The 12,942-nt window shown below is 42.8% G+C and overlaps 1 protein-coding gene across 4 annotated transcripts in view; it reads right to left on the bottom strand.

Moving 5' to 3' along the window:
• Nucleotides 1–12,942, bottom strand: part of Tent4b (terminal nucleotidyltransferase 4B) — a 49,016-nt gene that overhangs the window by 12,260 nt on the left and 23,814 nt on the right. For all 4 annotated transcript variants that reach the window (XM_075976817.1, XM_075976816.1, XM_075976819.1 and 1 more), the window contains 3 exons: nucleotides 4,465–4,588; nucleotides 2,685–2,731; nucleotides 800–920 (listed from right to left, as the gene is read on the bottom strand). In XM_075976817.1, the coding sequence (XP_075832932.1) occupies nucleotides 800–920; nucleotides 2,685–2,731; nucleotides 4,465–4,588 (292 nt within the window). The remainder of the gene's footprint in view (nucleotides 1–799; nucleotides 921–2,684; nucleotides 2,732–4,464; nucleotides 4,589–12,942) is intronic.

The following is a 12,942-nucleotide window of genomic DNA, read 5'->3' as shown; positions in this document are numbered from 1 at the left end:
TGCACCACCATCATCTGGTTGGTACTAAGACTTCTTAAACAAAGCACTATACATGCATTGTGAACTAGAAACTGGAATTGGGTCTCTAAAATCACTAGAACAAGTATTCTGCTTTAAGAAAACCTAATATGCAAAATTCCAGACCTTTTAAATGAATGTATCTGTTTCTATCTGAGCTTCTATGGAAGTTCTTTAAAAGCCAGTCTATCTCTGTTTAAAGCATGACTTCAGGGGCTATAGAGATGGTTCTTTAAAAAGAATTTATTATTATTATTATTTAACGTGGATTCGTGTTTTTCCTGCATGCATGCCTGTGTGAGGGTGTCAAAGCCCCTGAAACAGGAGTTACAGACAGTTGTGAGTTGCCATGTTGGGTGCTGGGGATTGAACCAGGTCCTCTCTAAGAACTCCTAACTGCTGAGCCACCTCTCAAGCTCCCAGAAACCTCTTTTTACTTACATTTTTTGTTTTTTGATTTTTCAAGACAAGTTTTCTCTGTAGTTTTGGGGCCTGTCCTGGACTCGCTCTGTAGACCTGGATGGCCTTGAACTCCCAGAGACAGCCTCCCGAGCGCTGGGATTAAAGGCGTGCGCCACCACCGCCTGGCTTATTTACACATTTTTATACTGAAGTCTTGAATAATGCATGAAAAAATTGGCTATTTTTCTTTTAAGAATAAAATGTATAGCCAGGACAAGTTACTTTGCAGTCACTGTGACATTCACAAAATGATTCACTGACCTGAGTCTAAGTTCCTCGTGTAGGTAAGAGTTACAAAGACACAGTGCTAAGAACTTACCGTTGCTTTGTCTAGAACTTTCACGGAATCCTCGTCAGCGACTTTGTGTTTCCGAAGGGCTTCTTCCAGGGTCCAAAGAGGCAGGTTCTCCCACTTCCCAAACACCACAAGGTCGATGTCACTGCATTGTAGTGACATGCATGAGGAGGGTCAGAAGCATCGAGCCGTCAGCATTTTAGCTAACAATCACGCTTACCAACTTCAAGTTGGTGCAGTGAGAACCCGTTCCCTTTCTGCCTCAGAAGATAATGTGCTGATGGCAATGGATTTCAAAAGGAAGCAGAGGGAGGGAAGTGGAGGTGCTGATTTTAGCAACCTTACCCTCTCAGCTATTTCACAGAACTCAGGCCTCCAAACATGGGTAATGTTGGCAGAAACAAAACCTCAAACATAATAGTATCAGTGCATGTTTTTTCCCCCATAAAACTTCCATCTGTAATGGGGTCTGGTGCCCTCTTCTGGCCTGCAGGCATACACACACAGAATATTGTATACATAATATTTAAAAAAAAAAAAAAACTTTCTGGTGTTAAACTTAAGATGTGTTGTCTCAATGCTCCCAATGTCTAAATACACACACACACTTCCAATCTCACTACTTTTGTGCCTTTTCCATATTTAAATTATAATAACCGTTCTAACCATATATATGTGTGTGTTGATTTAATTATTTTGAGATAGAGTCTCACCATGTAACTCTGGCTGGCCTGAACATGCTACATAGACCAGGTTGACCTCTACTCTCAGAAGATCCACCTACCTGCTTCTGTCTCCCAAATGCTGGGATTAAGGGTACCACCACACGTGGCCATAACTTTTGTAAGGAGTAATATTTTAGGTTTGTTAACTCTTAGAGCCTAAGTAGTGAAGTATAATATTTTTTGAGTTTTAGAAGCCAAAAACAGCCCTGGGAAGAACGGATATGGCTAGGATGGATCCAACCACTGCAACACTATAACACACTTTAAGTTGAGGGAAGGCAGAAGGCAGACTATACAGCCACAGGGATACGGGGGTGGTGGTGTAGCCTATGTATTAAACAAGCCTTCATTAGAAGGTTTAAGAAGGAGTCGGGGTTCTAAGTTGAATTCTGTGGTGGGATGCTGAGATCAAAGCAGGCTGAGTTCATTTAAAAAAGAAAATCTCTCCCACCTCATAGCACATAGGAACTAGACGTTCATCCTGACACCTATTAGCCAGGCTAAGTGATAGGTTAAATAAGTACCTGTCTGCAGGGCTATATCTAATCTATATCTAAACTTAGTTTATTTTATATCTAAACTAAGTAACTAACTGATTTCACTGCTACATGCTTCCTGTAAATCTCAGCCTAAAAAGATGACTGGAAGTAATATTCCACTGTAAAGAAACTCTGATGGGGGCTGGAGAGATGGTACAGAGGTTAAGAGCATTGCCTGCTCTTCCAAAGGTCCTGAGTTCAATTCCCAGCAACCACATGCTGGCTCACAACCATCTGTAATAAGGTTTGTTGTCCTCTTCTGGCCTGCAGGCATACACACAGACGGAATATTGTATACATAATAAATAAATAAATTAATTAAAAAAAACAAAAAAAAGAAAAAGAAAAAAGGAAAGCAAAAAGAAAATACTCTACAGCCAGATCATGTTTAAAAAAAAAAGAAAAGAAACTCTGATGAATTTTGTTCCCTAAATAATCCTCATTTTGTCAGGCGTGGTGGCATATATTGTTAATCCCTGCACTCAGGAGGCCAGCCTAGCCTACATAGCAAGCTCCAGAATAGCTACGACTACATAAAAAGACCCTGTCTCCAAAAGAAAACAATAAACAAACCCATTTCTATTCAAACACATTCAAGAGACAAAGTGTACAGAAAGCCCTTCAAAGCTTCATACAAATACTAACCTAGTTGGTAAATACAGGCCAGTTTTAAAACTTCCAAATATCTGGACCTGGAACACGAAAGAAGAAAAAAACAAAAATCACATTAAGGTGCTGATAAAGAAATGAATGTTCTTTCTGCCCTCTACTGTTGGTTTTTAGAACTGCAGGAGCTACCTCCTCCACACACACACCCAATCTAGGCTTTCCTAGATTCACAGGCAGGCAGTCATTTAGAACATGGCATATAATCTAAATTAGAGAACTTGAGGTCATCAAGATGGTTCAGCAGTTAACGATGCTCACTATGTAAGCCTGATCCCCAGAACCCATGTAAAGGTAGAAGAAAATCAACTCTACAAAATCGTCCTTTGACCTCCACATATGTGCCTAAACATACATATATACATACACATATTCATGTGTGTGTACACAATATTTAGTAATAATAAAAGTAATAAAAAACTTAAAATAGAGAAGCTTCAAAAGTAATGTTCCAGAGCCTAGTATTCCCTTACAAAATAAGGTAGGTCACAATCCTTAATTAATTTAAGGAGTCCTCCCATGAATTCAGAATGCTTCAGTAGTTGGCAATGTGCTGGTATGCAGGCCAGTGTAAGAGAATACCAGGAGCAGTTTCTGCAAGATCCTGACATCAACTGAGAAAAAAACTCCACCTCAGCCCAGAGAGCACAGTGGGACCCAGCCAATTTTACATGTGTGTCCAGGCAAGGAAAAATGTTAAAACATTCTGGGTTTTTGTTTTTGTTTTTTGTTTTTTAAGAATCTGGGAACCTAACATTGCATTCATATTTTTTTTGAACAGAATTGCCTACCTAAAAAAATGCAGATTAAAAGATCAGGACAACTTAACCTGGGGCAAATCATTCCTTGCTATAGGTAGGGACTGTGTCTTTCACTGCACACTTAGTAACTTCCTTATTTACCCACTAGATGTCAGCAGTGCTTGCCAAATCATGCCAGTCAGAGCCATCACAATATTTATGCCCCAGAGAATACAACCAATGGGGAGAGAAGCCATCCTAGCACCGTCAACAGCAGCTGCTCAGTGAGACACCCTCCCCTTTCTTCTTTACCTACAGCATCACATTTGAATCTCTTTTGCCAAATGGAAAAACTGATCCTGGCTTCTCCAGTGTCACACTAAGAGTTATTCTTTGAACAGGTAAGAATTCTAGAACAAACTTGCAAAGAAATCATAAAAAGGAAAATACAAGTAGAGACCCAGGCAAAAACCTCTGTTCACTAACGGGGGGATCACAAGAAGCTGGCCAGGGGAAGAGGCGCACAGTCACCGGCACCCGCCGGAGCAGTCAACTTCAGGTAGCAAAGAGACGCCTTTGGTTCTAGGCAAATGTTTATGCCGACAGGAGGGAATCAAACAGAACAGGGCCATGACAGCTCTCATCCAACAAGAACTACTGTCATCAGGCTTACATTAACCATCTAAATTGAGCCTACTTTTAGTAGGTGCTACTCAGAACTCAGGAAAAACTAAGGGGAAGGTATGAGTGAAAGAAAGCAAGCACCAAACCCAAAGTCTAATGACTCCAGGAAACTGCTGGCCTTTGAAATGTAATCCGACCAAAGCTAGGTGTGGCAGGCTATTCTATGAGTTCAAGATCAATCAGGGGTAGAACACAGTGAGACCTTGTTGCAAAGTAGAATACAATAAGGTAGACTAACTCTACAAAAGCACTTACACTGTGGGTGAGGTCTTATGTGAGACTGATTCTGTGGAAGGGCTTTGCCTGAAGCCCCAGGTCCCAGGACAAGTACTCACGTCAGCACTGGGCCAGAGCTCCTTAATCACACTCTCGATCCTGCTCACCACCTCCATCCGCATCTTCTCCTCCTCGGGCCTGGGAGACATGTACTCATAAAAGTCACTGATTTCTTCATGCAGACTGGAGGAAGAGCAGAAAGTAAATGTGAGCAGGCCAATCCAGTAGGAAGCCAGCTTCCTGAAGAATATTAACAGCAGGAAGGGAAGCCCTGAGCTCAGCCTAAACAGGCAGTTTCCTGACCACCTCAGCTCGCCACTAGGAGAGAACAGTATGACTTCCATGGCATTTGTTTAACGAACCGAGTGTCAAACGAACCAGCTGGTAGTGAATAACAGGAGTGCCTTAAGAAGAGCCAGCAGACAAGATTCTGAGGAGCTGCAGGCTTCTAGAGACCACAGTGTGCAAGGCATGAAATCAAATGCACAACAAGTAGACAGCACATCTGGAAGGAAATACAGAGGTGCATTTGAAGGGGAAGGCAGCTCTGAATAATGAACAATTTGAATGGCAAACTAAGAAGTTCTGGCTGGTCTCAGGAATGGCTCAGAGGTCATGTTCAATAGGCTGGGTTCATCCCCAAGATCCACAAGTAAAAAGAAAGGAAGACAAAGGGGAGGAACAGAAAAGAAAGAAGAAATGGAAGGGATAGGAAGAGAGAAAGGGAAGGGAAATTAAATTCAGGCTCTCTGGGGCACTAAGAGGGTTGGGGAGACCCTGACTGCAACATGCAGTATTTAAAAAGATCAAACTGGCAACTGTATCAGAGATGGACAGTGGGGCAAGGCCTAGAACAGATGCATCACTAAGGATGGTGGTAGGACAGGAACTCCAGGAACACTGTACATGAACAGACTGGCTGGGCCTTGAGAGGTAGGCAGAGGTGAGAGCTGAGGGTGAAGAAAGTACCAAGGGACAAAGTAGGCTGGTTGGCAGAACTGAACCCATGCTGTGCAGCAGAGGGCATGAAAGCAGCACTCCTTGCTTCCAACTCCCTGAGACCTTGGGGAGTTACACTGGAGGAAGAAGTGGGGAGACTCAAGAGAGGCACTCACGAGCTGGAGGTGGCCAAGGGTCTGCAATTAGAAAGACCACTTGGCTCCAGAGCAGGAAGAAAGAAACTCAAGTAAACCAAAATTGGCTTTTGGAAAAGAAAAAAATGCTGCATCTTTCACTGGCCACAGCTTTTACCTTAAGAACATTGATGACTTCATGATGACATGAAAATGTGACCAAGTGAGCGATCAACTTATTTTTCAAAATAAATAAACAAGCCAGGCGGTGGTGGCGCACGCCTTTAATCCCAGCACTCGGGAGACAGAGGCAGGCGGATCTCTGGGAGTTCGAGGCTAGCCTGGTCTACAAGAGCTAGTTCCAGGACAGGAACCCAAAAAACTACGGAAAAACCCTCTCGAAAATTAAAAAAAAAAAAAAAGACAAAAACCCACCACCAACAACAAAACTATGTCAAAAATTGAGTTCTAGCTCAGGCTCTACCCAAGAGCAGTTATATCTCCTGAACATGTGGCTCTGGTTCCTGATGCTCCCCAATCCATGTGTTGTTCATCATATGCAGGACAGACTACCAAGCAGGAGCCAGAAGGAATGATAAACATGATCACATGCTGCCTGTCTGCCACATAATACTGAGTAATGTCTTTATTTTAAAAGTCCCAAGGCAGGTGGATCTCTGTAAGTTTGAGATCAGTTAAAACTACATAGTAAAAATCCATGATTAAGGGTCTTTGCTACCCAGACGGACAATCTGAGGTCCTGAGTTTAAACTCTAGGATTCACACGGTGGAGAGAACTGACTTCTGCAAGCTGTAATCTGGCTTACGCAGGTGTACATTGGCATGCACACAACTGTAACAGAACCATAGCCTCCCAGCTCTGAGAGAATCCAGAAAGCTATCCAAAGGAGCCCGGTGCTCCTCGGCTTGTTTCTGTAGGTTATCAATGTCTACTGCTTACAGACAACAAAAGACAGGAAAGCTTGCATTACTACTCTACACAGGCCTACCAGCAAAAATGAAGTTCTCAGCTCATTTCACAGTCTGCTGCAGACTATGAGTTTATCTGCAGCTCTGAGTGCTAAAGCAGAATACTAGCATCCTACCCAATGTGGGGAGAAAGGCTCCCTTACACATTTTCTAATTCAAATGCAAGCAAAAGATTGAGTCTACCTGCTGGTTCAGTTCTAAGTCAGAAGTCACCAGCCAAAAGAAAGCCTGTTCTCTAAATACTTTTTTTTTAAACTTTTTTTTATTTAACTTTATTATGTTCGTTGGTGTGAAGGTGTCAGATCTCATGGAACTGCATTTTCAGACAGTTGTGAGCTGCCATGTGGGTGCTGGGAATCGAACCCGGGTCCTCTGGAAGAGCAGTCAGTGCTCTTAACCACTAAGCCATCTCTCCAGCCCCCTCTAAATACTTTTGAATGTGTACACCAAGCTATAGGATAAACCTGTCAAACCCGAGCATTACCCTGAGCCATCTCTATCCAAAAACACAGAAAAAAACTCATCAAAGCCGGTTTTGTAAGGCTAGTGGTCTATCTGCATCGATGCACAACAGACAACTTTCAGACAGGGACCACGGGTCCCCGTCACTACACATGAAATAACTAGATAATCACAAGGCAAATGTCCCACAAAAGGGATTTCTGAACATAGTGAAAAGGTAGAGAAGATTCTAAAATTCGCCTTCAGTGCTGGGATTCTGGGCTTTCTGCCAGCACATATTAACTTGAAGGGAAGTTATTCAGGGTTCTACAAGTTTTAAGACAGGATTTCCCTCTGGGCTAGGCTGCAGTTTACCGGGTTTTTTGCCTAGCATATGATAGGCAAAGGCCTGGATTGGATCCCCAGCACTACAAAAGAAAAAGCTACACAAGTACTTAATATTCCATGAATTATTTTCTCCCTTCTACTCCTAGTAGTTACTCTATTTATTTAACTCTTTAAATTACTAAAAGAATCCAGAGCCCTATGCATGCTAGGCAAGAGCTCTAACACTGAGCTACATTCCTTGCCACAGGGTCTTGTTATGCAGCTCAGGCAGGCGCTGAACTTGATATCCAGGCAAGCTACTGATTCTCTAGCAGACATTAGCTGGGTTACCTGTATTCTGACATTATTTATCCAGGGATAGCAACAGAGCCTCTACCACCTGAGGCCCCAGCCTAATTGTAAACCCCAGGCTGTTGACTGTGAACCAGGGATCCTGTGTCCACTTCCTTAGAGTAGTGTGCTAGATCTGCTCTGAGAACTCAAAACCACACTTACTAGATTATCTTTAAAGCTGCTTTAAAGGATAAATGGCCAGAAGCAGAGATGCACAGGCTGGTCTGGAGACTCCTGAACTCCCTAGCTTCTGAGCCAGTGCAGTTGAGATATATGCACCCTCCTGGCTCTTGTTCACCTTCTGGGGAAAGCCCATGTGCTCTGTCTGCAAGCTCTGCCAGACCCAGGCCTTTTGAGGGGCAGAAAGCTTTATCCTGCAGGCATGATCAACCTGAAGTCCAGGTGGCAGGGTAGAACACGAAGGCTTGATTCTCTTGTAGTACCCTGGGTTTTGCAGTGAGTATCCTCACTGTGATGCTACCCAAGGGGTGCCCACCATCAGCCAGTCATCAGTGTACAAAAAAGTACATAATACTTTATTATCCATTCAGATAACAGTATTTTCCTTCTAAAAGTTAGAGTAGGTGAAAAATAACATTCCTTTTAGAAGGGCACAGAATAGGCAAACACTGCAATAAAATAGAGTATGATACAAACACCACCCAGGCTTCTTAACAAAAGAACCTCATGTTACATGAAAGCATAGGCCAGATCTACCCAAGAACTATTAGTAAGTAGGCTGAGTGAAGTCTTAGGCATACACTTTTGAAAAGGATACATGGAAAAAGCACACACACTGCAGGTGGAGTATGAATTACCGCAACCTCTCAGAGGTTCTTATCATTCCCAGCCTCTTTACTCCTATCTTCCAGAAACAGCCCACAGGGTTTGTTTGGTTTTTTGTTTTTTGTTTTTTTTTTTGATTTTTCGAGACAGGGTTTCTCTGTAGCTTTTGGTTCCTGTCCTGGAACTAGCTCTTGTAGACCAGGCTGGCCTCGAACTCACAGAGATCCGCCTGCCTCTGCCTCCCAAGTGCTGGGATTAAAGGCGTGCGCCACCACCTCCCGGCTACAGCCCACAGGGTTAAGGGAATGGGTACGAGTGATTTAACAGTCATAAGATGTGTTGTCTCGGGGCTGGAGAGGTGGCTCAGCGGTTAGGAGCACTGACTGCTCTTCCAGAGGTCATGAGTTCAATTCCCAGCAACCACATGGTGGCTCACAGCCACCTGTAATGAGATCTTGTGCCCTCTTCTGGACTGCAGGGACACATGTAGGCAGAGCACTATATACATAATAAATAAATAAATCTTTAAAAAAAAAAAAGATGTGTTGTCTCTGTACAGTTCCCAGGTGATTCGTGTATACATGTATGTGTATATGCTTCTCTTGGATATGTGTGCATTTCCTTGTTCCCACAACATCTGTAACCTACTATTAACAATAAATAAATTTAGGCAGTCAGTAACTTCAAAGAGAAGGGATTTACTTTTATAAATACATTATATATAAATATACATTTTTATGACCAATTTTTCAAAATGTACATGTTAATGGCATTGTATGTTTTAAAACCAAATCTTTGTATAAGGAAATATCAGAAAAAATAACACAGGGGAAAAATTCAAATTATTTTAATAATCTTACCCTGAAGATCAAAAGGTTTTACATGTGTAACTAGGGAGCCCGAGCAACTGTAGAAGGGATTCTGTGGTCAGACGGTGGGGGGACATAGGACTCCAACTCCAGGCCTCAGTGACCGCACATTGGTACAGACACCTCTGATTAAGAAGCTGTGGTGGGCCTCATGCATGTTCAATGTGAGTCTGCTGGTGCCATTTCTACAGACTTAAACTTGAGACCAAGGTTCCAAAATGACCACAATTGCTGGTGGTATTTTCTTTCCTCCAAGGTGGAACTGACAGTTGATGTCATGGACTTACAACTTTCTATAACATTTCATTTTTCTCAAATATACCAATACACTAAGAGAACTGCCCAATCGAGCCCTACAAAAATCACAAAGCAATGTGAGTGACTTTAGCAGGCTCCAGAATTCATGGTAGAAATAGAAACATATTTAAACAGCTATGGAATTCAAGCTATCAGCTGCTAGATACCTCTGCCAGGCCGTCACCTCAAATGCCACAGGACCAGAACCAAAACTTCTATTACTCCCAGTCCCAGCTTTCCCAGAACTTTCTTCTCTAGTCCACCTTTTATCTGCTTCCAGAGCCCACCTTTCTCTACATACTGATCTGATGGCTTAAGGAATGTTGGTTGGTTTTCAGAAGAGGAATTTTGCCTGAGCACCATGGGCCGCAGGTCCTATTCCTTCTTCCTTGCATGTCTGTGTACTACATCCATACAGTATACTCAGAGAGAAGAAGAGGGCATCTCTGCTCTCTGGGGACTGAAGTTATTGATGGCCGTGAGCCACCTAGCAGGTGCTGGAGAACATAGGTCTTCTGGAAGAGCGGCTAATGCTCTTAACAACTGAGCTACTGTTGTAGCTCCCATAATCTTTGTTTTTTGTTTGTTTGTTTTTAAAGATTTATTTATTTATTATGCATACAGTATTTTCAGTGCTCTGCCTGCAGGCCAGAAGAGGGCACCAGATCTCATTACAGATGGTTGCTGGGAATTGAACTCAGGACCTTTGGAAGAGCAGGCGGTGCTCTTAACCACTGAGCCATCTCTCCAGCCATAATCTTTTGTTTTTAAATTTGTTTATTTCAAAGGTTGGGATGAAGGAAAATAAAACATACAAGAAAAATATTTAGGAGAATGAAAAAAGAAAATATTAAAGAGAATGAGAAGGAAAGTCACAGGCCAGGAGTGGTGGTGCATGCCTTTAATCCCACCAGAGGTCAGCAGTTCTCTATAAATTCTAGATTAGAGCTACTCAGTGAGACTCAGTCTTTAAATAAATAGGTAAATAGACAAACACAGTTAAAGAACAGACATGCTCAAAAGCTTATAATCCAGCAATCCAAGGAGCTAAAAACATGCTCACAAAAGCCTACTCCAGGACATACTGAGCAAGCTTTTCATGGATGCCCAAGCCTGGAAGCAGTTCACATCTTTCAGCAGGTAACTGGACAGTTGTACAGTCTAGTACATCCATACAAAGGGTGCATTACACAGCAGTGGAAAGAAGCGAGCTACCAAGCCAGGGACCGGTCTGCTGGCTGCTGGTGAAAGAAGCCAAAATGAAAGGCTGTATACAATATGATTCCAACTCTAAGACATCTTGGGAAAAATCAAACTGAAGACCGGGAAAGAAGGACTGATGGCTGCCAAGGGTTGAAAGACAGAGCAAAGACTTCTTTGGGCAATGAAAGCAATGATACTATAATAGTGAATCCATCGGTTCCATAGAATGTGAAAAGTTCCCAGCAAATACTGATACATATCACAAGCCACTTGCTACCCAGATTCACTAACTGAACAAATGTGCCGTTCTGGCACAGGATGCCATGATAGGGACTCAGAAGGGGCAGGCCAGGGTTATACAGGAAATTTTTGTATTTTCCAATCAATTTTACTATGAACTTTGCAAAGATAAATATAAATTCTACTGAAAAAATTTAAACCATATTCTCTTCCAATTATTCTTTTCTTTAACACTCACTTGGGATTATTGTGAAAGACAGGGAAAAACAATAGTGTACTCCATTCATGGATCCTTCCAAAACCCCAGCAGATACCTGGTGTTGTTTTTTAAAAAATGTTGCAAGATCCCCACGGCAGTAGGCAGCAGAATGCTGTAGGTCCCAAATGGTGGTAGCGGGCCATGTGGTGGCAGACAGCGGGCTCTGGGAGCAGCCAGTCCCAGGCAGAAATGGCTGCCAGTCCCAGAGCGGTGGCCTGAGTGATGGTGGCGGGCCATGTGGCGGCAGACAGCGGGCCCTGGGAGCAGCCAGTCCCAGGCAGAGACGGCTGCTGGTCTCAGAGCAGTGGTGGCGGGCCATGTGGCAGCAGGCAGTGGGCCCCAGGCCGGAAGCTGAAGATCAGCCTGCCTCAGCGGATGGGGAGGGGAATGGGTGTGGCTTGTCTCTTAAAGGGACCAAAACCATAACATTCCCAGGTCTTCCTTATAATAAAAAGCAGATTAGACACCACAGTTTGAAGGAATTGGGGCGGCAAATTCTCAAAACTGCTTCCTGCTGATTTGTGGGCGTCGTCTTTGGGAGGGGGGGGAGACCTGAAGAAGGCTGTGTGCTGGGAACATCCTGGCATAGCTGGTCTCTTTGCTTCTGACCAATGTCTGTGGACAAGCGCTTAAGTTTTGTCCCAGATCCATACACCCATGATAAATCAATTAATAAATGAGTTTTGTGAATATAGTGCCTCCCCCCTCTTCTCTCTCTATAAATTTCTTTACTGAGCTGGGCATGGTGGTATGCACCTACAATCTCAAAACTCAGGAGACAGAGGAATCTTGAGTTTAAGGTAAGCCAGGAGACAGTTCTTTTTTGTTTTGTTTTTTTTTTAACAATTTATTTTTATTTTATGTGTATTGGTGTTTTGCCTGTACGGGGATCAGATCCCCTGGAACTGGAGTTAAATGGTTATCTTTAAGTAGTAAGCACAGTATGGACATACTGGACAAAGGCATGGTCCAAGTCCTGCCCAGAGAGAGAAATTTAACATGTTATCACAGGAATGTACAACTAAAAGCTTAGTAAATGTTTTCATCTTGGCAGTTTATGGGAGATGAAAGCTCAGAAAAGGGAGAAAACTATCATCTTTTTTCCTAGCTAAGTGTCTAGTGTCCCATACAGAGTACTCCACCTTTTTCTCAGCTACTGAGCATATACTGTTCCTTTTACAGTACACAATGGACTGTCCCCTACTTCCCTACTAAACTCTTTAGGGAAACAGTGCTATTTTCAACTGGCCAATATGATAGTGACAAGACTATACAATAAAATCTGCTGGAGAAATAAATAGTCATAGATGGTCCATTAGTGAAACAATCCTTGGCTGTGGCAGAGATAAGTCATAAAAAATAGAAGCTAAAGAACCAACAACTAGCCAGGTGATGGTGGTGCACACACACGCCTTTATCCCAGCAGGAGAAACCGTGTCTCAAAAAACAAACAAACAAAAAAAATCAACGAAGACCAGAAAGTCCAGAAGCAGCATGGCACCTGAACTGCCTTTGGGTTCACTGAGGCAAGAATCATCCAAAGCTCACCATGCAGGTGAGCTTGTTTTTGTCAGTTTCTTTCCCTATATCTGAGTAACTTGACTCACACAGAAAACCTCACATTTATACACTGATTCACATTCATTTATGGTTAAATCTTGGATTCTTTCCAGTCTATGGCTGTATATTTCATACTCT

Source organism: Microtus pennsylvanicus, chromosome 6 (genome assembly GCF_037038515.1).
Source record: "Microtus pennsylvanicus isolate mMicPen1 chromosome 6, mMicPen1.hap1, whole genome shotgun sequence".
Classification (NCBI taxonomy): domain Eukaryota; kingdom Metazoa; phylum Chordata; class Mammalia; order Rodentia; family Cricetidae; genus Microtus; species Microtus pennsylvanicus.
The sequence above is the reverse complement of the archived record's forward strand: the minus strand, read 5'-3'. Positions and strand labels throughout refer to the sequence as shown.